A 27,510-nucleotide genomic window follows, 5' to 3' on the forward strand; every position below is an offset into this window, starting at 1 on the left:
TAGAAAATCATTTTTGTTCTCATTTACTGGTTTATTATGAGAACAAAAGAATTAGCTGGAGTTAAGTAGAAAGTAAACCTCTGCAAAATTAACCAAGGAAGTTTTATAAGTTTGGAATTGATGGATGTTTTCACTTGGAGACTTGTTCCAACTTTTGAACTCTGATTCTGTTGATGTGTAAACCCTGTGGGGTTGAGTTGGGAGGGGCAGTCACTAAATCCACCTCTGCACCCACCCACAGGATCTCGCAGAGTGTCTGATGGATGGCAGGCACTGAGCTCGTGTTTGTCAGATTGGATTGAAAGTGACTCTTATTAAGATAAAGCTGGGGCACAGAACTCAAGGCTTCATTACAAGCCCGGTGTGTAGGAAAGAAAACTGGGCTTTGAGATCTGAAGAGAGAAAGGAGAACACACAACTGCCCACGTGTGTGTGTATACACACACACATACAATTTCCTTTTACTATAAAGTTTCCCCCTTTACTTTACCTTTAATTCTATGCCATCAAGTTCCTCTCACCTGAATGGCTGAGGGGAGATTGGCCACTTATTACTTATCACCAACTGAAACTAGTTTTTCTGAAGTGATTAGAATATTTAATACAAATTGTCAGATTGCCTCATGCTGGCCTAAAATGGGATGAAAAAGTCACAGTATTCATTTTGAAAATGAATTAAAAAGCAGCTACCGGACATTGGGTAGGATCAACAAAGTTTAGGAACATTTGCAGAAAAAATAAGAAACGACTCATGATTCCAACTGCAAGTGAAAGTACCTTGCGGTAGAGAAAATTAAAGTAATAAAGTGTAATAAAACAAGATTTATTGAGAGTATCTGCCCTAAGAGATGCTAAGCAAGACAGAAGAGCAAGTTTGACCAACATCCCTTCTAATTATGTAAATACTTGAGAATTCATTAACCATTTGAGTTCTGCTTGATGGTGATTTAATCCTTAGGCAGATGTGAATCCACTTTACTATGTGGAAACATTGAGGAAAACCTTTATGAAAGCTAGGATCCAATTTCTGAAAGTACAGGCCAATTAGAGAATGAGATTTAATTTAGGAGTTTTACTTCTGTCTGCCTGATGTATATATTAATGATGATTTCTCTCCCCTCATTCTTCACCTTCGTAAGCAAAAGGAGATTGTTTTACTTATTGACATATTACTGAAGAATCTAGCTTTTTTCTAAAATTACACATTTTTTTGCATAAATGTGCCTAATTACCTGAATTCAGTTTTGATTAGCAGTGTTAATTGATGCAGCTGTGGATGGTATCTGTTTACCTAAATTACCATGTGCAAACAGCAATATGTCTGAAAGTGAATATGCTAAACTGAAAATACTAATTAGCTAAGACAGATTGTTATTCAAGTCACATCTCCGAACTTTCTAATGAAAGCTTGGATGTGTCAGGGTTTTATGATATTCAGACAGAAATGTCTATATTACATATGATTTCTAAATTTAATTCATCAGAACAGATGGGATGTCAGCCAGGGTCCTTCTGCCTTATTCAAGTATTAATGTGAGTATTTTACTCAACTAAAGATAAATTCATATGTTTTATTTATTTTTTTGGTAAGAAACCCGTCTTGTGCTTTGACAATGTGCCAACTCTGTACATACAGACTCATTTATTTCTTGACCAATATATTTGCAGATTATATTACCTACTGTCCCAGAGATGGAGGCAAATAAACTGTCTTAAAAGCTTAATCACATCAGCTGGTTAATTCAATCAGATCGAATAGTAGAAAGGTTAAGCACACAGTTTACACTGGGTTCTCTTTGTACATCCTAAATAAATAATAATAATCATAATAATAATAACAATAGCAACAAAAGTTTGACCATAGGAGACTTAAGCATCAGTGAATAATTTACAAGCCTGAAAGGTGAGTTCTCATTGCCTTCAGTTTGCCTCCCATCATTCATATAATTTTTAAACAGGTGTCTTTAGTCATTTAAAAATGGGTAGTAGTTCGGAGTGATGGTGGCTCAGTGGCAGAGTTCTCGCCTGCCATACCGGAGACCTGGGTTTGAGTCCCAGTGCCTGACCATGTAGGAAAAAAAAAAAAAAGTAGTGAAAGAGTGCTTCTTTTTAAATGCCTGGTTTTAAAGTGTTGCAGCCTTTTCTGTTTTTAGTTTCTGTTACTTTCCTCTGCAAGCATAATTTGCTTTCCTTAGGGTTTCTTTCCAAAGGAAACATTAATCTTTTACTATCTGCTGTAGCACTCAGCACTCATTCATGGTAACGTAACTTAGAGGTATCCAATGATTACAGCACGCGGCCTGAACATCCTATCATGCTGAAATAATGGACCCATCTTTCCTTTCCCAAGAGGCTAAACAACTGCACTTAATGCATAGCGGCGCTCCTCACCCCAAAGACTGTGAAAATAAGGCCTCTTGATTCAACCTTAAGAGTTTGAGATCCCCTATTAGGTATTAGAGATGCCATGAGCAAAATGGGGATAATTTCATGATGCAAATTTGAACATAATTATAGTTTGGCATATTTAATTTAGGTGTAAGTGAGAATTATAATTACCAAAAACTGAATTATTTCAATTATGCTAATTGCTATCCCCAAAGTTTTGTGTAATTTGGAGACTCTAATGTAGGTTTACATCCAGCAAAAAGTACAATGAAATCTAATACCAAAAATAAGGAATTTATGAAAAAGACACTGTTCTAGTTTCATTTTAGTATGATTGTGTTAAAGTACTGTTAGCTGGCCTAGAAAAATATGAAGAACATGCAGTAATTTAACTCAAAGTGGAAAAAAGGACATTAGGTATTATCTGCTTGAATCACTTGTATTCCGTTTTCTGTGTCGATGCCAATTGTAACAGATTATAGCTATTAGCTGTCTAATTGATAAAGATAACCCAGTAGTTTTAAAATAATTATATATGTTATAGTTATGACTATCTAACAGTATGCTTTGAAAACTTATCTTCAAAATTGTCTTACCTTTGATGACCATTTTAGCATCAGTGCTTTCAAAGTTGCTTAATGTAAATTTCCTTTATTCTTGGAGATGAAAACTCAGGTTTTATTACCTAATGACTAGAGGAAGCTCACTGAGTGTTCTGTGACACTCCAGGAGAGTTCATTGTTACAGAACCAAAGTGTGTGTGTGTGTGTGTGTGTGTGTGTGTGTGTGTGTGTACATCCATACAATGACCTCAGTAAAGAGCCCCACTTTGGTGCATGGCTGTGCTTACTTTTTGTGCTGTTGTGTTCACTTAAGGCAACTGCTGAATAAACGTCAGTCTTCTTTTGAGCATAGACAAAAGAAGAAAAATCTTCCCTAAAAAGTGCAGCTGTCTAGTCAATACAAAACAATGTTCTGTGCGCTCTTTGCTCTTCATGAAATTCCCTAAATATTTTAGTAAGAGGCATTTTTTTTTTGTTTTCCATGTAGATGGGAATTTATTATACATCAGAATCTTTTCTATAATCCTTGTTGACATGGGTGAGCATTTCTACACAGGAACCTTAAAAAGGGAGAGTAGGCCAGTGATTCAAATGAGAAGTGGAGTTGGGGGTTTTATGAGACATTCCAATGAATTGTCTTTAGGCAAATCGCTTAACCTCTGTGCAAATTAGCTAATTTTAAGAACAAATATAGCTATCTTTCTGACTTATGAAGGATTTATCACTTGTGCCCAAGGGTCAGTGATCTATAAATGAAGTGTCTGAATCTCGGCTTTGAACTCTAATTGGCAAGTGGGGGAAGAAGTTCTGATTGAGTTAAAGGCTGAAGAACTTAGTCTTTTGAAAAAATTTTTATTTTGTTTTATTACTTCTAAGTACTGCTAATGCATTCTGAGATTAATTTGACTCTTTGACTGCTTCATGTCTGTTGGTTTCTTTTCCAAAGGATAGATTATAGGCTCCCTGAGGGAAATCCTCTATTTCTTTGCTAACTCGCTCCTCTACCTTCCCACAGTGGGTGCCTTCATGGCAATCCTTGAGTGAACAATGGAAACCAAAGAATAATAACCATAGGCATTAGCCCCACTTATAACTCCCCAAGACCTTGCTATAGAATAAACCCTATTTCCTGGCTGCAAGCACTCTGGAGACATTTGCACATTTTAAAGCTCCTGGTTATTTTGAACAAGCTAATAGTTTTTGATTACTTTATATTCTGGTCAAAGGAAATCCCAAATTTCACAAAGGATGGAATTCATTTGTATTTGCTTCCTAAAAAAGTATCATATATGCTGCATTTGAATTACTGTAAATTTCAAATGAATGGGATTTGAATTGGTGAAAAAACATACACACATGCAACTTCGTAGACAGGCAGACCTAAGTCCAGATTTTGTCTCTATCATCTGTTATCCGTGTGACATTGGGACACTTTCTTAACTTTTTTGGGTCTTAGGTTACCCAGCTGCAAAAGAGAAATAATACTATCTACCTAAAGTGATGTTATCATCAAGAAATGATATAATGCACAGTTTACACCTTAATATCTAAACCTAATCTTAGCACAGTACCTAGCATTGAGTTGACACTCCGTAAATGCTAGCTATAATTATTATAAATTACTCTTCAAAATAGGGTAGCACTATGTTAAAAACCAACAACAAAGATAGAAAAATTCCAAATGTGGCATGCATAAATTCTCAAACTTTTGCACATTAAAGTGATTCACATTTCCTGCTAGTATACATTCAAGCAGGTATATTCATGTATATGTGTGTGTGCATCTATGAGTATGCATACATTGTCATTTACACAGTAACAATTAAATACTTGCTTCCTAAGGATATGGTACATGAACTTCTGGCTCCCTTCTTTTCTAATAATAATTATCTGCAACTATATAATTTATCAAATACGTTATGTTTGATCTTCATAGCAACAAGGCAGGACAAGTTGATATCTCCTTCTTTCTAAGTGGGATGCACAGATGTTAAGTGAATATCTTCTACTGCAGTAAGGGATGGGAAAGAATTGAAGGTAGGAGAATATGCTTGGAGTCTTTTACTGAACTGCTTGGAAAAAGAAACCATGATGCTTTTCTCTGTGAAATATTAGCAAATAGAGTAATACCCTGCAGGGATACTGCTACATTTAAGAATAGGGCACAGGAAGGAGTATAGCATGAAAAGTCCCCAGGTTGTCACAGGTGAAGTGGAATTCATGTCTTCTCAACCAACACGTTAAGACCTTCTGACTCATTTTGTTGCCTCAGTAGTTAAACATTAGCATTTCTACTGCTAGAGTTTGGGTGGAGATGAGAGGGCCAGATTTAGAAAAGCTGAGACCAAGAACTCAAGTTTTCCTCCAGTCTGGACAAAGACTTAGAGGTCTGAACTCTGCCGCAAATCCAGGGATTTCTTAAGATATTAGCATAAGAGGAATTAGTCACAGGAGAAGGAAAATGACACAAGGAAGTGATTTTATCCATTAATAATTGGTTTTCTGGATTAAAATATTTCACCGTTTCAACAAATATCTTACGCGTGCCTTCTATTTGTAAGGTATTGTAAATGGTGTTGTAAAGATATAGAAATTAAGTTATAGAAATCTGTAACCCCCTCAAGGATTCTCAATAACTATCCTATCAATAAATACCTATTGTTGTAACAGTGGTATATTTTAAGTGGCAAATTCTTTCTCCTTTAATTCTAAGGATATTAAGGATTTCATTCAACAAAGCATTTATTCTTCCCTGCATTGGGTGGGAGAGTGTGAATATGCCTCTTGAAGTCAAACGCCTGGATTTTGATCCACTTTCACTCATGGGACAGATTATTTGAACCCTCACCTTCCTTCTCTGCACATTTGGTCTAATCATAATAAGAATGACATGGGGACTAACAGTACTTGTCAGGCACTCACTGGTGGGCATAGCACCCCCAAATACTATTATTATTATTTCACGCAAGTGAGTTCTTTCCCATTCAAGGAATGTAAAAGTAGCTGGAAAGTGGAAACAGAATTTGAGCATTGTATGTCAGTAGGTACAATCTAGCATTGTACTGACTCCAGAGATGCTGATGGAATTTAGACATAGGAAAGGGCTTTTAGAGAATGGCAAAAAAACAACAGCAAAAATATTTTCTGTACAGTGTCATGTCTGAGTTCCAGCCAGGGCCTTTGTTTGGGACATGCAGCCTGCTTAACAGCTCCCTGGAGATGCTGTTAATTTAGGAACCTACAACATCTATGCAATTTTAATAGGACAAGAGCATGAACCCCAAATACACGGGGCGTGATTTCCTATTCAGTGTGGCTGAGTAGGACAGCATCTATCCCTGGGCTTTGATTCATGAACTGTGTGGGGCTAATTGACAATGGGTTGCTGCCTTTTCGGATAGCATGCATGGCAGAGTTTTGGTGGACTGGGACTTATTCAGGACTCTTATGTCCAGAAAGTCCAAATGAGATTTTTGTCATTACCTTTTCAAGCTTATCTTAGACCCACTTAACGAGGTCTGCGGTGGAATGCCTTTTATGTCCTGTGGCCTTTATGCCTAGTCTCAGCTACTCTCAACTGTGGCTGAGAAGTTAATGAAGTTACCCAAGTGCTCACTTGTCTGTTGCTTTTGAAAACACACCTCGTATGTGTTTGGGTATTTAAATTCTGTTTTCTAGCTTTTAGGGTTTCTATCCTGGTGGTGCATTCTAGTGCTATGGAAATAAGACCAGATGGATGTGACAACCAGCCATTCGGGAAATTACACACACATTTCATTTCAGAAAACCAGTGTACATATGTCTATCTGGATGTGTTCATATGCTGGATTATTTTTGTTGCATCCAAATGGTTGGGATTTCAGTGAGGCAGTTACCTAGAATGTCAGCATGAGAATTATTTCAGGGAAATGCATGGCCTGCTCTGAACCAGTTGGTCAAACGCAGCGAATGTGGGAACAGATTGAAGGTCACTGTGCATTTCCCTATGCTTTTTATTTTCCTTTGTACTCATCACCATAGGACCTTTTATTATACGTTTGTTTGTTGTCTATCATCCCCCCTAGGATGAAAATGCCACAAGAACAGGAAATGCGTATGCTTTATTTAATCTGTAGTGCTTGGCCCATAGTAAGCTCTCAATATGTGATGAATGAATAAATTGCTATCACTGAGCTGATGAAATGGTTTCTAACTCCTCCAGTGCTGGAGGTTTTCTTTAATCTCTTAAATGGTATACCTGGTTGCAAATAATGATGCTGATGATGGTGATGGTGGGTAACACTTACATGATGCTTACTAGGCAGTAGATACCATTCTAAGCACTTTACGTGTTTTAACAGTTTTAATCCTCACAAAAAGCCTTTGATGTGGGAGCTATTATTCTCCTCATTTTATGGATGGGAAAAGTAAAGCACAGCTATGACATGATACAGCAGAGATGCAAATCCACCAGCCCGCTCTTCTCTAGCTTGTGTGCGTTTCAAATTTGGCTTCCAGGGTTTGACAATAAGTCATTTCAGGAATTATCCACCCTTCCAATTACCAAAATTCATTACCTAACCACGACAGATTCTTAGTGCTGCGCTCTTCTTAAATATGTTGTTCAGTTCAACCTGGAGATGCAAGGAGATGTTTTCCCACTTCACTTGAACAAGTGGGGATCCATGAGGCAATTGCTTTTGCTATTTTGTATTGGTCCCCTCATTGATTTGCGTACCTCAGTTTCCTGACTGTTGAAACAAATACCATATAATTGGTTGACTTAAACAACTGGAATTTATTGGTATATGGTTCAATGCTAGCAGAAGTTCAGAATCGAGGCATCGGCTAGGCAATGCTTTCTCCCCAAGTGGCTGCTGGCTGTCCTGGGGGTGCCTGGCTCTTCTGTCTCCTGGCAGTGCACATGGCGATGTCTTCTCTGTCCTCTGGGGTCCGTGGACTTCCGGCTTCTTCCCGTGGCTTTCTCTCACTCTCGGTTTGAACTTAATTCTGCTTGAAAGTACTCCAGTAATCTGGATTAAAGCCATCCTTGTTCACTTCTCCACACTTTAACTAAAAATAGACCTTCAAAAGGTCCTATTCCCAATGGGTTCATACCTACAGGGATGGGTTAAGATTTAGAATGTATTTTTCTCGGATACATAACCCAGTCTACCAAAGCCTTCTATGGAAAAGGGAAAGGAAGAAGAGACTAGCTGATGGGATGCTATGAATGAATATCCTGTATTTCTGTGCTGGTTAAAATATTGCACTAATAACCCAAAACCTATGGCAGCTCTAAATGGAAAAAGTTGGTATTGGGGATTTTATCTTGGTTTTAGGAAAGCAAAAGCATCTTACTCATGATTACTTAAGTTTCACTCTCACTGAAACAACTGATGATAGAATGATCAAATGTAGATATTAACTTATAGAACTTTTACTAATCAGTGGGCCTGCCCATTTGGGTATGTTTAGGCCAATGTTAAAGATTGTATTCCTCAGCTCAGACCCCCACATGATGGTGCAGGATTTGTCCCAAGTGAGTGCTGGAAGAACGAGAGAAGCAAAAATAGAATTGTAAGTTCCCTCCAGACACACAGGTAATGAGGAAGTAGACAGTTATGTCACATGCAATGGCTGATATATTGTCAGAAGAATGGCACTATTCTCAGGGCTGCAGTTGTGCATTGTGGGAAGCTGATTCCATAGGCAAAGGCACCATATTTTCCACTAGACTTGGGAACTGTGTTCATTACCTGAGCATTTCCCTGGGTCTCCATCTCCAGACTCCATTCACACAACAATATTCCTTTACTAATCCATTTCCCTGTTGCCTCCTCCAGTCAGTTCAAATGCCTAAATCAAGCGTGTGACATTCCTTCCTCTCCTGAAGTCATCACAAAATCCCATCCAGAAAAAAAAAATAGCTTTATTTGGGGCTTATGTAATCCTATTGTATACTTTTATATGATATACTGCATATTATACACTTCTTCCTAACACAATCTTGATATCACCTAATATGGTAGGATATCAGTTACTGCCCCACTACTTCAAAGCATTGCTAAAAAGACTGAATGAGATAATTAATGCAAGATGTTGGCAATGCTAAATACATGGGAACAAACTCCAGCGTATTGCATCCATTATTACATGTAAACATACTCAAGCACATTGGAAGAGCGTTAGAGAAATCCATTTTACACAAGACCTTTTGGGTGAATCCATGATTTTTCCCACTCAGTGTCACATAAACAATATCATATTGTTATGTTAAATTACACTCTGAAACTTATCATCATATTCTCTCTAGTTTGCTTCTTTATACCTTTTGTTTCAGATATCAAGTGAAATATCTTGATCAGGCAGGCCAAGATGGCTCAGTGGCAGAGTTCTCGCCTGCCACGCTGGAGGCCCGGGTTCGATTCCCAGTGCCTGCCCGTGCAAAAAAAAAAAAAAAAAGAAAGAAATCAATTGATCCTCTTCTTATGACCATCATCATCTCCACTATGATAACAATATCACTAAGCCCCACTATTTAATAGTTACCACATACTTCAGAGTTTTTAAGGCACCTTTGCCTATGTTTGCTTTTTTTCCACAACTCTCCATGGCTCACATTGCAAATACAGAGGAAACAGATCATGGTGCTAATAAGGGACAGATTTAAGATTCAGAGCTTGGTTGTCTGATTCTATGACTACAGTGATAATTGGGAGATTTGAGGAATTCTATGGAGAATTTTTAATAACACCCGAAGGCATGTCTTACCTTCAGAGAACAAATTTTGAAGTGACTGTTTTTTATACCATAAGATATGTGAGCATTCTCTCCTGTGTCTCTTCCTCTGTCACCCCTGGTTTATGTCTTCAGAGACTTCTCAATATTTCCTTTTACCCTGACCCCAAGTTCTGCTAGCAGGCAGGACAGGAGGCAAGTAGTCAGAGGCAGATGGCTAGGAATATTTGCTTTTTCCTCAGGGTTCCAACAGGGTGAGGTCAGAAATAAGCCATATCATTGAATTTGATGAGGAAAAATCCTAGGGATGAATCAGTTCTGCTCATAATGCTGCATCACCTATGACTCCACATAAATATGTCTAACGGCATAAGAAGAGATGCATGGGACGTGCTTTTTACCAAATATCTGTGTGGTTGTGTGCGATGAGAAATGGAAATATGTCAGTTTCTTATTTAAATAACAGTTCACGAAGTGACATAAACATTCCAGATAAAAGGAGGATTTATCTGCTCGGGCACCGGCACACAAGAAGAAGGAGAGAATGCACGGGGATGATTTAAGTAGAACTGAAGGGGATGTGACTCAATCCTTAGTATCAGCTGTTTCCATCCGCTAGCCCACATTTGGATGCATCTTCATCCTCGAAGGGCTTATACCCAAGGTAGAAGAACATTGTTATTTTCATTGAATTTTTATTTTCCTAGTCTATGGGAATAATTGAAAAATATTGATTTTTTTAGGGAGGAGAATGAGAAGGAGAGTTAATCTTTCACATCTATGTTTTTAATCAAGGAAATGTTGATATCAACGTAACTTTTTGTGACCTTGACTATTCTGTGGTTGTGGAAAGTGAAAAGAAAAAACAGCATTGTGACAACATATAAAACAAATGAAGAAAATCTGCTCTCTGAATTAAAAGAAAAGAAAAACAATGGAGGTTGACTTGAAAAGGCTTGTTTTGTCCCTGGCAACATTTGCCAAAACTATAACATACTCAAAGGCCTGAAATAAGCAAAAACAACAACAAAAGATTTTAGAGTTTGCAGGAAAACACGTTTGCTGTTCCCCTGCCACTCACTCAGATGGTTGTAAATCCTGAAAAGGCTAGAGAACTGACACATGTGCACACATGCCCATTAAACTCATGCCCTGTATGAGGTCGAAATATCCTTAAGGGGAGCAAATTGGTAGAGCCTTAAATCCTTTTCGGATTGCAGAAGAGAACACGTTTTACCTTCCCGTATGACTGGCAGAGTGTGGAGAATACCTTTTGTGTACATATGTATTTATTTGATCTGGGAAACAGGTGCTTTCCCTCCCTAGCTGGCGAGCCAGTCTCAGAAGGCATGCAGGCAATCAAAATAGTTTCAGATCCTGGAAGCCACAGGAACGCTAGCTTTCATTCTGTTTACTGGGATGTGTCTTTCTAAACATTTCATTTTAAAACTGGCCCTAAAAGAAAATAAAGTAGGTCTTTAGGAGGCCTGAGAGCAGAAGGAAGATGAGAATAGAGGGGGCTCTCGGCAACGTTGTCATGCTGATGATTCCTGTCTCAGAAAGTAAGCATGCTGAGCTAAGTTCACACAGAAGGAAAACTTAGGGTCAACGCTTCCTCTTCATGCAAAGCAACTGAACCTTTCTCAAAAATATGCTTATTGCAAACTTGACCTAAATAGGTCATTTATTTGTCAAAAAATAATTTTCTTGGTGTTTCTACTTGTCACAATCACATTACTACGTGTCAGCAGTGTGAGGAATTGATGAGGCGATATTAAAAATCAAGTTATTGACGGGTAGATTTTGATGGAAATGGAGTTGTTAACATATAAGCAAGTATGAGATAATAGATGGGTTCAAGACACAAAAAGAGAATCAAGTCACGTAAACCAAGTTTGATTTTTGAATCTCTGTAGAATTCAGTATTTTGTAATGAATGTTTCCTTAACTTTGTATGCCAAAAGATCAAAGCATGCAGCATTTATTCAGTAATTAGCATCAATCAGAAGTTCAAAGTGAAGACAAAATGAGACAATCGAATGGCATTATTGGCAAAGCAGCCTTTCATAGTGTTCTAAATGTCATATTGGTGGCTATTAAAAACAGCTAAATATTAAAAGGAGCAAAATAGTGTACCCAGCATCCAAATCGGGGAGCCTCAGTTCTGTTTCAACAATCCAACATGTGCCTTGCTCAGAAGATTCACCTGAATCAGATTTAAGTTGTAGTAGGAAAATCGTTACTTCTTTTGAGTCGCATAAAATACTTGTGGGTTCCTGCTAGTTGTTGCAAACTTAAATTTAAAGCCCCATTGTGGGTTGAAATGAAATATTTCCATGAGATGAAATACTTTCATAGGCTCTTTGTTTTCCTGACCTTATTATTTCCAGTATAATTTGTACTACTGTTTTTATAATTCTTTTAAAACCTTGGACCTGGAACAAAACATCATGTTGCATGGCATCTCCCCCTAATAAAATGTCTTTGGGGCCATATGTTCATCCACACACAACGCAAAGTGGGGGTGGGAAAGTATTTGGTTCCGGTAATGATAAAGGAGAAAAAACATCTGAAAAAGAGAATGATGTGACGTTCTACCTGGTGGTGATTCCAGGATACTTTTTTCTTCCTAATTTAGCTCTGTTTAATACAAAAGAAGGGTATTTAATACAAAAGAAGGGATGGGGTGAAGGCAAACAGAGAATATCTATGTGGGGATAATAAGCCAAAAAGAGCAGAGGAGAGTTGGTTTGGAGCAGGTCTCCTTCTCTAGTCATTTGCTTCTCATTGAATGAGAATATTCCAATATTCCTGGGTTTGCCACGCGAGAAGTATAGCTCATTTCTTATTTTCTCATAACTTTCTTTTGGGATGTGCATTTTGGTTTCTGCTGTTTATTATTTCAAAGGCATCTATATGCTAATAAATTTTATGCTAATTATTTTCATATTTGCCCCTTAGGTTATGCTCCATATCACCCACCAGGGAGGATCAGTTCTCATGAAAACTTTCAAATTTGATTTTGAAAATTATTCAGAAAAAGTTAAGCCATGCTATCTCCCAATGTAAGGAAAAAATATGCTCCAGAGAATCCTATAATTTGCAGAAAATGGACTGGGGTAAAATTTGGGTTGTCACGCTACCAAAACCATCTTGAGAAAGAGAGCCAGATACACAAAGCATTTAACATTGTGACACTGAAATACTGGAAGAATGATTAAAATACAAATCTAATAACAGGCTTTTAGAAATTGCTGAATTACTGTGTTTGATCCAGGGAGGAGAAAGGAAAGGCTGTTTCCATTCTCCACAGTGTTTGAAGTGTGTTAACTGTTTCTGTTGCAATAAATACCATCTCTTAATTATATGCGATCATTCCTTAGCGTCATTTTTAGAGAATTAATTCTAATGATACTAATGCTTGAAGCCGAGTTTGTGCTCATGGGAAGGAGCTGGTAAAACAGAAATTTCATATTTAGTAAGCTAACTTGATAGTTTCTTCCAGCATTATTTATGACAGTATTTTTGGGGTATGTTTTGAGAGCAGAATATTATTTTTCAGAAAATGTAGATGTTAGCCAATTAGCATGTCTTACAAATATTTTTGAGATATCTTCTTTTGAAAAATAGCCAGGACTTGAAAACTAGTTCTTTAACATGAGATGAGACTACTTTGGAGAGTATTTTAAAACTTTCCCCGTGGTTGGGAATTGGACAGCTTTTGTTCCCAGGCACTTCAGAAGTGCAAAGAAGAGCCCCCATATTATTCTTTTCTAAGTTGGCTCTTCTCTGCTCTGCACTGAAGAAAAGCTAGGGATCAGAAACACGGGGAGGTCCCCACTCTAGATCTAAGTTCATTTCCCACATGGGCCTCCTCTCCACCTTTCAGTAGCTTCACCTCATTTCATATTTATATTTTAAATACTTTCACCTTTAGCCCTTGAGCAGTGTCTGACAGTGGAGCCCAACTGCTGGTATTCCTTCTCCTGTCTAGTTTTTATGCCTCTTGAGCTCCAGGCAGCTTTGTTGGAGGCAGAGCTTCCTTCCTGACTTGGAAGAAAAGTTCTCCTTCTGAAAGTTGTCCCTGCAAGCAAACTAGGCTCTCCTCCAGACCAGGGGAGGTCAGAATGAGCCTGCGAAAGACAGGTTAGTACAGGTGCCTGGGGAGTGTGCTGGGAACACCAGCCAGCATGTTAGCACTTACAGTAATAACCTGCCTAAGAAGAGGAAAAGAACAGCTGGAGGTACATGTGGTAAAGGACTTAGAATAAATGGTAGTCAAAGAAAAGATAAAATAGTACATTTTTTGGAAACTTGGCTATGTTTGGCATAGCCTTTTGAAACAAAAGTCCTCCAAGAATCCATGTGCCAAACCTTTGTGACTCATTGTTATTTTTTTATTCTATTTATTTGTCTGTGATTAAAAATGGAATGGTCACACCTTTTCCCCTTTAATGTTGTGTTTGGAGAAAAAGTCATTGAATTAACATATTCAACCTAAATTCAATCCCAGCCAAGAAGAAATGCTCTCTTCTTGCTCTTCTCTGAACATCATGAAAGGATAATTCAAATAGAAAAGCAATTTGGGTGCAAATAGGCTCCAGAATTTGTTAGGTGTAGGTGAAACATGCAACCTGATTGAAGAGGCTACTATGAATGTATCATTCTCTTCCTGACTTAAGTTTCTCATGGATAGCAAAGGTATCTATCAAAAACTGTTAGCCCATAGTTGCAGAAAGGGGCTGCAGTTTGTGGACATTCAGCAGAAGTTTGGTGGACATGGCTCAGTCTATATGAGCAGTAAAAATTGGTTTAATAACAGCTCCAGAAATGCTGTGTGATCTGGGAGGATTGGCCACTGCTGGACCTGTAAGGCTAATCGAGCATGATTCAGAGCAGATGGCTTTGAAACCATAAGGGCTGGAATCCAACAAGACCGGGCTTGAGTCCCAGCATCACTCCTTACTAGTTTTCTGACGTAGATGAGTCTCTTGGCCTCCCTGAGCCCTCAGTCTCCACATGGGTAATATCAAGAGAAAAATCATATCTACAGTACTGCAGGTAGCTATGAGCTTTAAGTGAGTTGACATATTTCCAATAGTGCACGCTCAATCAATGCGCTCTACTTCTATTATTATAATAATAATAAATAGTATTATTTTTACTATTCACTATAGTTTTAGGATTATTATTATCACTTTTTTGTTATTGCTATTATTAATGGTTATTTGAAAGGTTCAAAATTTTTCACGGGAGAGAATTTAGACAGTGGAATACAATAGATGCATGTGTTAGTTACGGTACCTGCTGGTAAAGCAGGGCCTACAAAAATAAAGCTATGGAAACCTTGGATTTTAAATTGCTTCACTGGAGGCATATACATAATCTTGAAGTTTTAGTATACACATTTTATTTGTGACTCTGCTGCATAAAGTGAAAATGTCAAAACCCACCAACTTCCATTGCTGGTATCTAATGTGCACCAAATATTTAGGTGAGAAAGGAAAAAAAAAGTCAGTCAACAAGCAGGGCATGTCATAGCCTCACAGCCAATTTTCTGGGTGCTAGCTGATAAGCTGACTTTTTCCCTTTTCTTTTGGGTACTTGATATTCTGAAACGTGACTCTATGATTGGCTCCTTGTGTTGCCAGCCTTGTTGATTACATAGGACAATTTGAAAGTTCTGAGTCTCCTGAGAAATGAAATTGGTCAGAACAAGTGTTTTCCATAAGAAAAGCCAGCTTGCTAGTTGAAAAAGCCCTACTGAAATTCCAGACCAACTTTATGAGGCCAGAACATCATATGAAAGCATGTAGTCAGGTCTCCAGGCCATTAAAACATTTCAGCTTTGCTGCTAGACAAGAGAAGAGTAAACAGACTTGTGTTTGCCTCTAAAACACATGGCTCCTCACTAAAAGAAAACTCAGACATTAATTAAACTTCAGCAGGGTTGAAATAGATAATTCCATTCTGTATTGAAAAGTCAGCTTTGACTTCTAATTGTATGCCCCCTCCCCCAAAAAAAGAAAAAGAAAAGAGAAAGACGTGGCCCACAAATGCATTTGCTAAAGAGGGTTCTTGTTGCATTAAAGTCATATTTGAACTAAAAAGAGAAATCATTTTTCTTAGTATTTGGAATGGCTCCAATGACAATAGAGGCTTCATTAAAATATCTTGAAAGTGTATTTAAATGTTTCATTTACTTCCCCCCTTTCCTGTAGATTTCCCTCTTTCATTGAAGCCATCTCTCAAAGGAAAGGCTGATGATAAATTCATGCCCAAACCCACTATATTTTAGAATGTTTTATTTTAAACATTCATACTTGGCTTAAAGTGCAACATCATTTACCTTTTAGAATGCCTTGCATATAGGAGAGACTAAATAAATGGCAATTAAAGAAAACAACCCTGCTAGAATTATAGCAATACTGTCCTAGATTTTATTTCCATTCTGTCAGTCTTCATTGAAGTTGGTATAATTTCTCCTCAAATGGGCAAGATTTGAAATTGTTCAGAGTCACAAAAAAAGAGAACAAAATAAGAGAGATTTTCATTTATAAGATTGCCTTTCTCTTATCTATTGGTCTTTCCTCCCAGACTGTCTGTCTGTCTCTGGGAAGCAAAGTCAATAAAAATGATTAGAGCTGGCATCTCACAAATGTACACCCTTAAACCATGAAGCAGTAATGCTGTGCAGGAAATATTTTTCTGACCTTTTCAAATTGCATCCAACTGTCTCGGGAATTTCTCAGTGACTAGAGGTAATAAGGTTCAATCCGTTTTACTGGCTAGCTTCAAATTTAGTTTCTCCGAAGCTCTTCTTTATCTATTCTTTGCATCTTGGCCCTGGCATCCATTCAGCGAGGAAATCCATGCATCTAATCTTTTTTTACCCTTCTCAGGGTTTGCTAAAAGATCTCAGTGTGGAATCTACAACCATGATGCCTCTCCACTTATTGCCCCCTACTGAAACAAAACATTAGCATGGGAAGATACGTGGGTTGGTTGTCTTTTGAGAAACTCTTGTTGAATTTAATTAGCCTTTAGATTTCTTCTCTATCTTATAACTTGCTTTTTTTTTTTTGCATGGGAAGGCACTGGGAATCAAACCCAGGTCTCCAGCATGGCAGGCAAGAACTCTGCCTGCTGAGCCACCGTGGCCCACCCTATAGCTTGCTTTTAAACCTATCTGATTTTTGCCTCTGTAATCTTCCTTATACAAAACTTTTTCAACTTAACTATGCCACATGTGCTCTCCAAAACATTAAAGAGGCAAAAATATTCACATTTCTTTGGTGTTAAATTGATCTGGCCTTTTCTTCTGTGAGTCCTAATGCAATGGACACAGTCATCAAGTAAGGAAGGGAGCTATCCAAGTGCGAAGTGCTGAAAGACATCCTGTTCTTTACCTCGTTCCTTGAAGGAGACCAGAACACAGAAGTTGGAGACACGTTTCTTTTTGTTTTATTTTATTATTATTTTTTACTTATTTTTATTTTTAAAAATATTTTTTAGTAACAAAACATACAAACACAGACATTCTTAATGTACAAACATTCCGTACATGGTATATAATCAGTGGCTCACAATATCATCACATAGTTGCATAGTCATCACCATGATCATTTTTTTAGAACATTTGCATCGCTCCAGAAAAAGAAATAAAGAGAAAAAAGTCGTACACATCATATCCCTTAACACTCCCTCTCATTGACCACTAGTATTTCCATCTACCCAATATATTTTAATCTTTGTTCCTGTATTTGTTTATTTTTTATCCATATTTTTTTACTCATCTGTCCATACCTAGATAAAGGGAACATCAGACACAAGGTCTTCACAATCACACAGTCACACTGTAAAATATTTATCAATTTACAGTCATCTTCAAGAAGCAAGGCTACTGGAACACAGCACTACAGTTTCAGGTACTTCCCTCCAGCCTCTCCAATACACACAAAACTGAGAAGGGATATTTTTATAATGCCTGAGAATAACCTCCAGGATAACCTCTCGACTCTGAAATCTTTGAGCAACTGACACTTTATTTTTCTCCTTTCTCCCTTCTCCCTTTTCATCAAGAAGGTTTTCTCAATTCCTTGATGCCAGGTCCCAGCTCATCCTGGAAGTTCTGTCCCACATTGCCAGGGAGACTCACACCCCTGGGAGTCATGGGGGACACATTTATTAAGCTCATGAGAGTCTTGGATGTCAGAACAGCTTGATAGGAAGTTTAAAATCTTGTGTTTTCATTATTAGAGCATCTCCATGCTTAATCTGATAGGGGTTCCTCATTTGCAGTACTTGCCAAATCCAGCGGCACACTCTGCCATGGAGCTCCTGCCACCACCTCTGTACAGCTTCCTCTGGTGCAGATGAGACTCTTGGCTGGAAGTTCCTGTGGTCACTGGAATTTGGAGCTCCTTTCTGGCTTTGAAAGCATGTGCATGGGCAAATAGTCATCAGGAGGAGGAAATCTTTTTGAAGCTGCCCTTCTAAGAGTCTCTATTTGTGTATCCAGTAATTATCCAGCTTAATCATCGTAGGACATTTGGACTCATAAGAATGAGATCATTTCAAATGATCCTATTCAGAAAACAGGCTTGGGGAGAGGAGATGAAGAGATGAAAATTTTTCTTTTATTTACAGCAATGTATTTTTTTCTGAAGGAAACTGGATAGACTTAAAGCCAAAGTTCATCTTCATGCTGCAGATTGTATTTTCTGTTTCAAAAATTTAAATATATGGTTTTAGTGAAAGTAAACTGGAAAAGTGCATTGAGGTACGTATAAAGTATGTTTAAGAATGAGTGTTCTCATAAATAATGTCATTTGAAATTCAATCCATCCTGCTGGCAGAGTCAGACTCCTATTGTTGCCCGTTCACAACCTGGTTCGCATAGTTGGCATTTTGTTTAGCAGAGACAAGATATTTGGTATTTTCACCAAATCAGATTTACCCAGTGTTCTGCAGTGCAGCTGAATGTTTTTATCACCAGGTGGGAAGAGTGCAAATATTCAGGTGCAGCATTTAAAATATGTTTAGTTTTTAAATCAAGCTGTGGTTTCCATGTTTGGTTGCTCATATCAGGTGTGTGTGTGTGTGTGTGTGTGTGTGCCTCCATGTGTGAGGTGTGCATACTGACTTGAGTTTGTAGGCAACAATTTCCAAATGGAATGGATTTTAGTATCTCCTCAGCGATGCCACCCCTTAATAAATTGGAAACTTGCCTATGCATATGAGCTCTTTCATAGCAGAAAGTGGCTGGGTCAACTGGCTCAAATCATTGCACGTTTAGTGCTTCCCCTTTCTCAGTTCAAATATAAGTCATGTTTCTACTCTTTTGGACCTGGATATGTTCAGAGTCAACGTCCAGCCCTTGCATTGTGAGCATAAAAGGATTTGAATCTGATGGAAGGAAGGAACAAAGCAGTACTAGCTGGGACAAGTGGGGAATTAACCAGGAACTTTGGGTAGAGAGATAAAAGGGGAATGAGAAGCCTGATAAGCAGTGCTGTAAATAATACTAGTTGCTCCTTATTGAATAACTACTGGTTACTGGACCTAACCTAGCCAACTCATGTGCCCTCACTTCATTCTCCCGGGAGCCTATGAGGCAAGCACCACTATGCTTGATTTACAGGGAAAGAGAGTGAGGTTTAAAGAGGTTGAAAACTGAGTTTGCTAGTAATTGGCAAGGGCATTGTGCCTGAAGATAATTCTTTTTACATGGAAAGGAACAAAATAATCCATTTGTTTTACTCAATGTGTTTGTTTTTTGTTTCCCCTCCGTCTCCTTATTTTACTCCTCGTCTACTTTTTCTTTCCTCAACGAGGATGGAATGAAACCGTGTGTTAAGGCATTGTACTGGTGAGTCTACTTTGGCAGGCTGGCCATTCGTGTCTCCATCAGCAAAGACTTGCTTTATTTAAATTATTTTTCAAGGGTAATAAGGACCAGGAAGGCCTGCTGGTCCCTTTTATTAACATCATATTTTTTTTTATTATCTCAAAATAATGGACAGGGGCAGAAGAAGGTGATTTCCTGCTGTCCTCACAAGCCCACACTCCACCCTGCCTGATCTGTCTTTTGCTGTGTTAATGATTTTCCAGGGTTAAGGTGGGGAAAGGATGGATTGAGGAGAGCAGATGTCCAAAGGTATTTTTAGTGTCCAGCAAAACCCATATTTTTATAATAATCCTGTTTCTAAAGCAGGAGCTCTAGAAATTTAAATTCCTTCAAATATACAACTCAGAACTTTTTTCTTCTGTTTATGTCACAATATCAACCTTACAGAAATAAGCATCCCTGATTGCCAAAACAGGCTTGTTATTGTGGCGCTAACTCAATGGAGATAGTGGTGCATGGGGGTCCAATTTTACTCTTATGGTAATGCCTCATATACTTCACTCCATTTCTCCATATAGGGGCTTGGTTATTCGTTCTGGGCGAGCCGGGCTTCCTGGGTTGCCACAGCCTCATTTCATCCCTGAATACTGAGGCCAGCAGCCTGATGGGGTCCCATTTGTTCCAGGGCATGTCTGAAGACAGAATAATGGTTCACATCTAAGGAAAGAGGTAGAATCTCGAATGTTCTGTCACCACCCTTCAATGCACATATGTCTCTTCCTAGAGTGGGTGCTCTGAGAATTTGAGCTGCATCTCACTTTAGTAAATATCCCCACTTTAACATTTTCAAACAGATCTACACAGACAAGGCAGCAAGATTTTAGATGCAAACAGGATTTCAAAGTCTCTCTCCCTCTCTCTGATACATCTTGAGTCTTGGGCTCTTCTTCAAGTTGCCTGTGGTCTCAGGACATAATTCTTCCACCAGAGCCTCTGTGTTTTGCACAAGTTCCGCTATCGTCGTGATTCTACATAAATTCACGATAATCTAAACAAACAAGACTAAACTGTTGGACGCTCTCTACCACACACAGCTCATCTTCAGCACTTTGCTTTCCATTGCTGGGGAAGGAGGGAAAACTGACAGCGTCAGTTCTGCATCTGTAAATTCAGAAGTTCGGCGCCGGCCTGTGCTCCTGGGATACACCAGCGATCCCCACTTACTGTCAAGGCGGCAGCAGTATTTATTTTCTCTTAATTGGAACCCCGCTGATGCCCCATGGAATCCCCCACCCTGGCAAGGCAATATGGCCGTCCAGGCCCAGGCATATCCACAGTGGTAGCTGGCAGTATCGTAGGCAGAAATATCAACATTGGGATCAAAACTAAACCGACACCCAGGCTAATAGAGTTTCTAGACTGCCTTCTGATTTTATTAGGAATTCACCATTTTTCTCAGTGTTTATCTTCGGCGTTAGAGCGGTGTCAGCAGAAGCTCAGACTGAATCTGCTTTATCGCAGTGTTTCTCTTCTATCCATATTTCTCCTTCCGCTGTCTCCAGAAGGGAGGGAATGACAGGTGAAATGACGAAGTATTACCAAGAGTGGACAAATGAACAAGTACAAGCAGTCTGGCATCCTACTGAGAAATTTTACCATTTGGTTATATCTTTTCTTCCTTTCAAGGTGCATAAATACAAGATCAATTTTGCAACAATGCCCAGGAAGTCTAAAATCTATTACAATTAAATTAATGAATTAAATTAGCAAGCAAACCCCCTTTATCTTAACTTTCGGTGTCCAAACAAGATTTGTTACTTTGGCCGTCGAAGGGCTTCATTGTCTTTATTTCTGGCTGTGGCATTTACATCTGTTTTCCCTCTTGCTATTTTTATTTTTGTCATTGGAGTTGATGAAGACCTAATCATTAGCCCTCTAATTTTCCAGAAAAAAAAAAAGTAGATTTATTGAACTGGCTGCAGAAAAAGAAGATCAATCTGACATTGTAGGTTAATAGTAGGGAACAAAACACGTTCATAATTAGAAGAGAAAAGGACTTTCCTTGTTCATTCCAGTTTATAATAAAAAGCCCCTTGCCAAAGTGTCTTAGAAAATAATGCATTCAGACTGAGCCGAATTACCGCCTAGCAGATTCTATTTATCTCTAGCTTAAAAAGCAGCTGCGTTTTTGTAAAAAGCAATGAATGTGGCAGTCCTACTTAAAGGTGGATGAAAAAGAACACCCCTTGTTTTGTAATAAGGGGATTTTCCATTTAAAAGGGAGAGCGAGTCTGTCGTGTGAAGTACGGTTATTACATTCGCTGTATTCTATCTCTCCCGCCAGGAGGCTAATAATGAAGGGGCCGAGGAAGGAGCCAGTGCTCGGAGGGTTATCTCACAGCCTCAGATGCTGGATAAGTCGAAGGAGGCAGAACCGCTTTTGGATGACATTCAGAAAGGCCGGAGTGATTGTTTGGAGGAGAAAAGCCTGCCTATTATTCTTTCCAAGGTAAACAGTTCATTTCATCTGCACGTTTCAGTAAGAAAAAAAAAAAAAAATATATATATATATATATATATGTATGTTTATATAAAGATATCTATAAACTTTGCCTTTAAAAAAATCATTTTAGGTGCACGGCTGGCTGGCTGTCTCCCCGGCTCTGCTCATCCAATGACGAATCCCTGAGAACCTGCCTTAGACAAAGGACGCCTTCGAGCCCTACCACACCTCAAGCCATGCTTTGAAGGATCTGCCAAGCTCACTTTTAATCATGAGAAAGAAATTACCCACGTGGAGTCAGCAGAAAATGAGAAAGTAGAGCTCGTGCTGTGAATAATTCCAGCAAATGCCAAGGGGCTAGTTGAGGAATGGCTCCATGAGGTGAATACCTTTAGCTTGTACTTAGGGTTTGGTTAGCGTGTAATCATTTTCTCTTTTAGGAGCGTGATGACGATCACAAGTGCATTTCCTAACTAAAGAGGGCTCGGAGCATTTGTCAGGATGTTGACAGATTTAATATCGGCCTCGTCCTTGTTACTGTTTACTATGACTAATTTTACATTTGCAAATATGCAAAATCCATTTAGGCGGAAAGGCTCTCCCAGCCAGTGACTGTCCAGATCTGTATTTGTGCATTTGTGTGCATCGCTGTTGCGTGCATGTCCGGTAATTTATGTCGCTGTGTATGTCTGTGCCTCGTTCTTGTCCCCTCTCTGCTGAGAACACAGGTTGGGCGGCTGGGCCAGCCAATGGCATCTCAGATGGGGTCTGAGGCTCTCCTTTGATTTTTGGATCAGGAAAAAAAGAATGTGTCACATCATGATTAATGGTCAATCTGAATTTTCAATTCATATGAAAGGAGGAGGGGGAGGGGTATATGGGTCCCAGGGAGGAGTCTAACCTTTTCCCTTTGGGAAGAGCATGATTCAAATTAAACATCACTTTCAGTGTGAAATTGGTTTGAAGACCTCTTTCTTTCTTTTTTTTTCTTTTTGGGGCCTGGCTTAACTCCTGGATGGCTGCTTTTCAGACAGGGCCCCTTCCATTCCAACTCTGTGCCTGACTTATTCCCAGGAGCCCACAGTTCCTTTTCCTTTGTTTTATTTTTCTATAGATCAGGTCCAAGAAAAGAATATTTTTCTTTCAAGAGCTTTGCTACTCACAAGATAAAAGTGTCCCTAAAACATGTTCTTTCTTTGTGTCTCAAATGGTTTCCTATACATACATACATACACACACACACACACACACACACACACACACACACATACACACACACACACACATATACACACACACACACACACCCATACATACATACACACACACACACACATATACACACACACACACATACACACACACACATACACACACACACACACACACCCATACATACATACATACATACATACATAAATGATAAGAAACAAACAAATAAATAAATAAATAAATTCAGAATGTTCTTCTAAGGATACTCTTGTCAGAGAGGAGGGAGAGGGAAAACAAGGAATCCTTTTGAAAGACAATTTGAGTGCCCTCTGTTTTGTGCCAGTTTCTGCTGCCTGAGTGAGCTGCAGTGGAAGAGCCACAGAGAGCCCCAAGTTCTCCCGAGTCTCTAGTTTCCCACATAACTGAGTCACAGGATCGCCATGCCAACCCGCAGCAATTTTGGCTTCAAGCAAGCATGTGACTGGACACTTTGAAGCTCCCCTCAGTGCTGGTCAAAAGGACTTCAGGCCCAAACTTGTAGAAAGCACCTGCTGTCCAAGAAAACCCCCCACTGCTTTCCCATCTGTGCACATTTTTGATGCTGATTAAGCACCATCAGGATTTGAGATGCAATTGATTCTCTCTCTGGAGTTTGGTGGCTTGTGGGGGAAAGGGTTGGAAAAGTCTAAGAAGCAGGGGTTATTCTTCCAATGTATTTTCAGAAAGGAAACGTCAGGGTTCTTTTATTCCTTCCATAAAAGAGGGAGAGGTGTGGTAGGTAGGCAGGCCAGCTGGGGGTGGAAAGGGGAGAGGTGGAAAATGAAGGCAGATGAGCAGCTGTGTTTACTTTGTATACATATCATTTAACCCTCACCTAAAAACAAATTAGAGAGGTTTGGGAATGCATTAATCTGGGCCCAATTAGCATGTCTTTCTCCTTCAAGAGTGCAACCTGAGACTGATGAATATCAACTAGGGTTTCGGATCCAGTGCTCAAATAATTTGCATGTTTCATGCATGATAATTGAATTTATGTAGGCACTTCCTCTCATTTAACTATTTCCAGTTCTCCCCCCACCCCCACCCCCACCCCCCACCCCCGACAGCCACAGGCCAGGATTTCATTATAGTAACCTCCAGATGGGAATAGCTTGCCTAGACCTTATTCCTACTGAGAAACTCAAGTTTTGTTTCTCTTCTTTGAATTTTTTAAGCACAGGATAGTGTTCAGTGGTCTGGGACACTGTTTCAGGAATTGGTATATGGACACCCCAAGTTTACTTTTGAAAGACCAGAAAAGCCGTGGGAACCAAAGCATCGAGTTCTCAGCCATCCCAGAGAATTGAGTTTCAGTGTGGCCACTTGTAAGCGTCTCAATAATACCAAGGGCAAACTAACTTGAAAGCAACATGAAGAGTGTTTGTGGGCTGTGGACCTGAGTTATTGCGATTACCGAAGGCTCTCAGAGCACAGAGTTGTTTCTGTGGAGTTAGACATTTGCTTGCGTAGATGGGTTGGGGGCTAGTGTCAGCCTCTATGAAGACCTGTAGGTGAGCAGCTAGTGCTTGTGATCCCTCTGTTTACTGTAGGTTTTTCTCTTTTTCCCTGTCCTTTCTGTTACTTAGGTGTAGAAGGTGCTAAGTATAGGGCAAGCAGCTGTTCCAAAATGAAGAGTCTAAAAGCTGACTGTAGGCATGTAAGCTACATAAAAGCTTCCTGGGGAAGAAGTTAAGACTAAGCAAGAGGCTTGAAACAATTCCCCTGGTTTCGGTTTGTATCAGTGATTTGTCTGTCTCCTGTCTTTCCTTATGTGTTTCCAAGCTCAATGTCAAATGGCAGCTTTTTGCCAGGAATTTTCCCCAGTGTCCTTTGTTTTTTTTTTTGGTGAATTCAATGGTTGAGTGTTGCTGAGTGTCTCCTGGTCTTGTTTCCTGGTCCTTGTAGCTAAGAAATGTCGTTGAAGGATACAGTTTTGCTCATTTGTGATGTCACATTTTAAGTGTGCTTCCTGTCACTTATGTGTAGCTTAAAACGTTCCTTAATGTAGCATGAAATGATTGGTTAGTTTTGAAATGGTTGTGAAGTCATGTGAAGAAAATAAGTTTTGCACCCGACCAAGATAAATTCACTCTAGTGCTTTATGGCTTTTTATTCCTATGTGATAGTAATAAAGTCTCATGTAGGGATGGAAGCCATGAAATACATTGTGAAAAATCATCAACTCAGAAGGGGCCACCAGTATTAGAACACGTTAGCATGTGGAGATGTGAATGTGCTGGAGAAATACTGTAGTAGCTCTGCTACATGCTTGGTATTTCTTTGAGTTTCTTTCTTTATCCTTAGATTTTGACAGTCAAGGAATCTAGGTCGCAAGAGTTGATTCATCTTTGTAATCATTGATTTGCATGCACTTCAGATTTGCACATTCCTGTTTTTCGTACGTTTTCCTCATTTTCTATTAATGTATATGCTCTAGGCGAACTATTAACAGCCCACCGGTGTGGTAGGTAGCATTCACTCCTCCTATACCTTCTTTTTCCAACTGTTGTAGTTTTTCTTCTGAAACAGTGACGTAATAGATAAGTCAATTGTTCTCTTGGAGTTGGGGTCCAGATCGGTCTACTCCCAAGCTCCAGAAAAGACACACATTTGATGGGCCAGGCCAACAGCTGTTCCAGTCCACAGATCTGCCAAGAGCTGTTTTCCACGTTGGGTGGTGCTTCAGTGGAGAAACACTTGGGTGTTAGAGGGAAGCAGGAGGGCTTTAGAATGGCCTTGAGTTCTAATCTGTCTGCCATGTAGACTGTGTGCCCTGGTGCCAGTCATTTAAGCTCTGGGGGCTTCTTTCTTCATCTTTCAAATGGGCATCAGTGATGCCTGCCTTGGAGAGTGTTTTATGATCAAAATGATGTGATCTGTTTGTACAGTGTCTAAAATTGTTTGTCTTGTTTTTTTAAAAAAGCACATGATATACTAGTTTTTCTCCCTTCCCCTCTCTCTGCTGCTCCCCTTTTCTCCCTTCCAGCCCTCTCCTATCCCCTTCTCTTTGCTTCAGATCGTAAAACTCCTGGATCTAAGTGCACTTTTGAGAGACAAAAGACTTCAGGAATGTTGAGTACGTCTGTTCTATATGCAGCTTAAATGCCTAGGTTCGGTGTAGTTCTTTTTTTTTCACTTGGAATGTTTTAATGTAGTCTAGTGACATTCTCACTTTTACTGTTTTCTCTATTTTATTTTTGCTTGAACTGTTTTAATATTGACTATTGACCTATATTGAACTGTTTTCTGTAGTTCTTTCAATGAGAATCCTAATAAAAATTATTTCTGTTTTCTTTCGCTTCTCCATTTCTTCTTCATAATGGGAATTTAGCACGTGCTCTGAAAATGTCTGGGCTGCCCCACTAATATAAACCATGCCTTTTCCTTAGAAACCACCCAGTGGGGGTGCCTGGAGAACTGCATGTCCCTATATTTGCATATCAATGTGCTTGGAGAAATTTGTCAGTTTAGTTGTAACTTTGATACTAGTTTAACTTTAGGCATATAGCAATTGTATTTTGACTTATCACACAGCTCTGCAGAATAATTGTTGATAAGAAAGAGTCTTTGCAAATGTACAAATGTTGAAACAAAAATAAATACAGAATAAGTAAGCATATTGTTATTTATAAAAGCAATAGAGTGAAAATCATTGGTGTCATATTCAGGTCAATTCTTTCATAAAAATTGAATTTGTACCTTAAACCCCATGCTCACTTCCATGTCTGCAGTTGCTATAAAGTCCCTGATTCAAATATCTACTCAAATATTCAAATATTTTTGAATAAGTTAATGGAAATGGTGATAGGGAGAGAGGAAGGAGGAAGGGAGGGTTATTTTCTATGAAGTAAAAGGCTCTATCACCATAAGAGATATCTCATGCTGTTAGGGAGCCAGGGCAAACACTCATGCACAGTTCATGGGCTACCACAAGAGTGTGGCTAAGCTTAAGGCTGCAACAGAGTAGGTATTACTGGGACATTGAAGAGAAAATGTAATATGAATGGCATGGACTAAAATTATTCTAGAGATTCAGAGTGGGAAAGCTCCCTAGAATCAGGGAAGAGCCATGTCAGGCTATAGAACTTCACAAGCAAGAGTCAAAGATTTGCAAATTAATTTGTCAAGGAATTCATGAAAAGCAAAAGTGAGTGGTTCTTGGAAACTTTTCCAGTACACAAAACATTCCACCCTGGAGAACATATTTACTTCTAAATATCTTCACAAGTACCATT

General features: G+C 39.0%; 1 protein-coding gene across 1 annotated transcript in view; it reads left to right on the forward strand.

Moving 5' to 3' along the window:
• Positions 1-22,830, forward strand: part of LOC143690306 (uncharacterized) — a 50,915-nt gene extending 28,085 nt beyond the window's left edge. Inside the window, exons 3-4 of the mRNA XM_077168162.1 lie at positions 21,866-22,030; positions 22,155-22,830. Of these exons, the coding sequence (XP_077024277.1) occupies positions 21,866-22,030; positions 22,155-22,199 (210 nt within the window). The 3' untranslated portion in view covers positions 22,200-22,830. The remainder of the gene's footprint in view (positions 1-21,865; positions 22,031-22,154) is intronic.
• Positions 22,831-27,510: the final 4,680 nt, after the last annotated feature.

Source organism: Tamandua tetradactyla, chromosome 7 (genome assembly GCF_023851605.1).
Source record: "Tamandua tetradactyla isolate mTamTet1 chromosome 7, mTamTet1.pri, whole genome shotgun sequence".
Classification (NCBI taxonomy): Eukaryota; Metazoa; Chordata; class Mammalia; order Pilosa; family Myrmecophagidae; genus Tamandua; species Tamandua tetradactyla.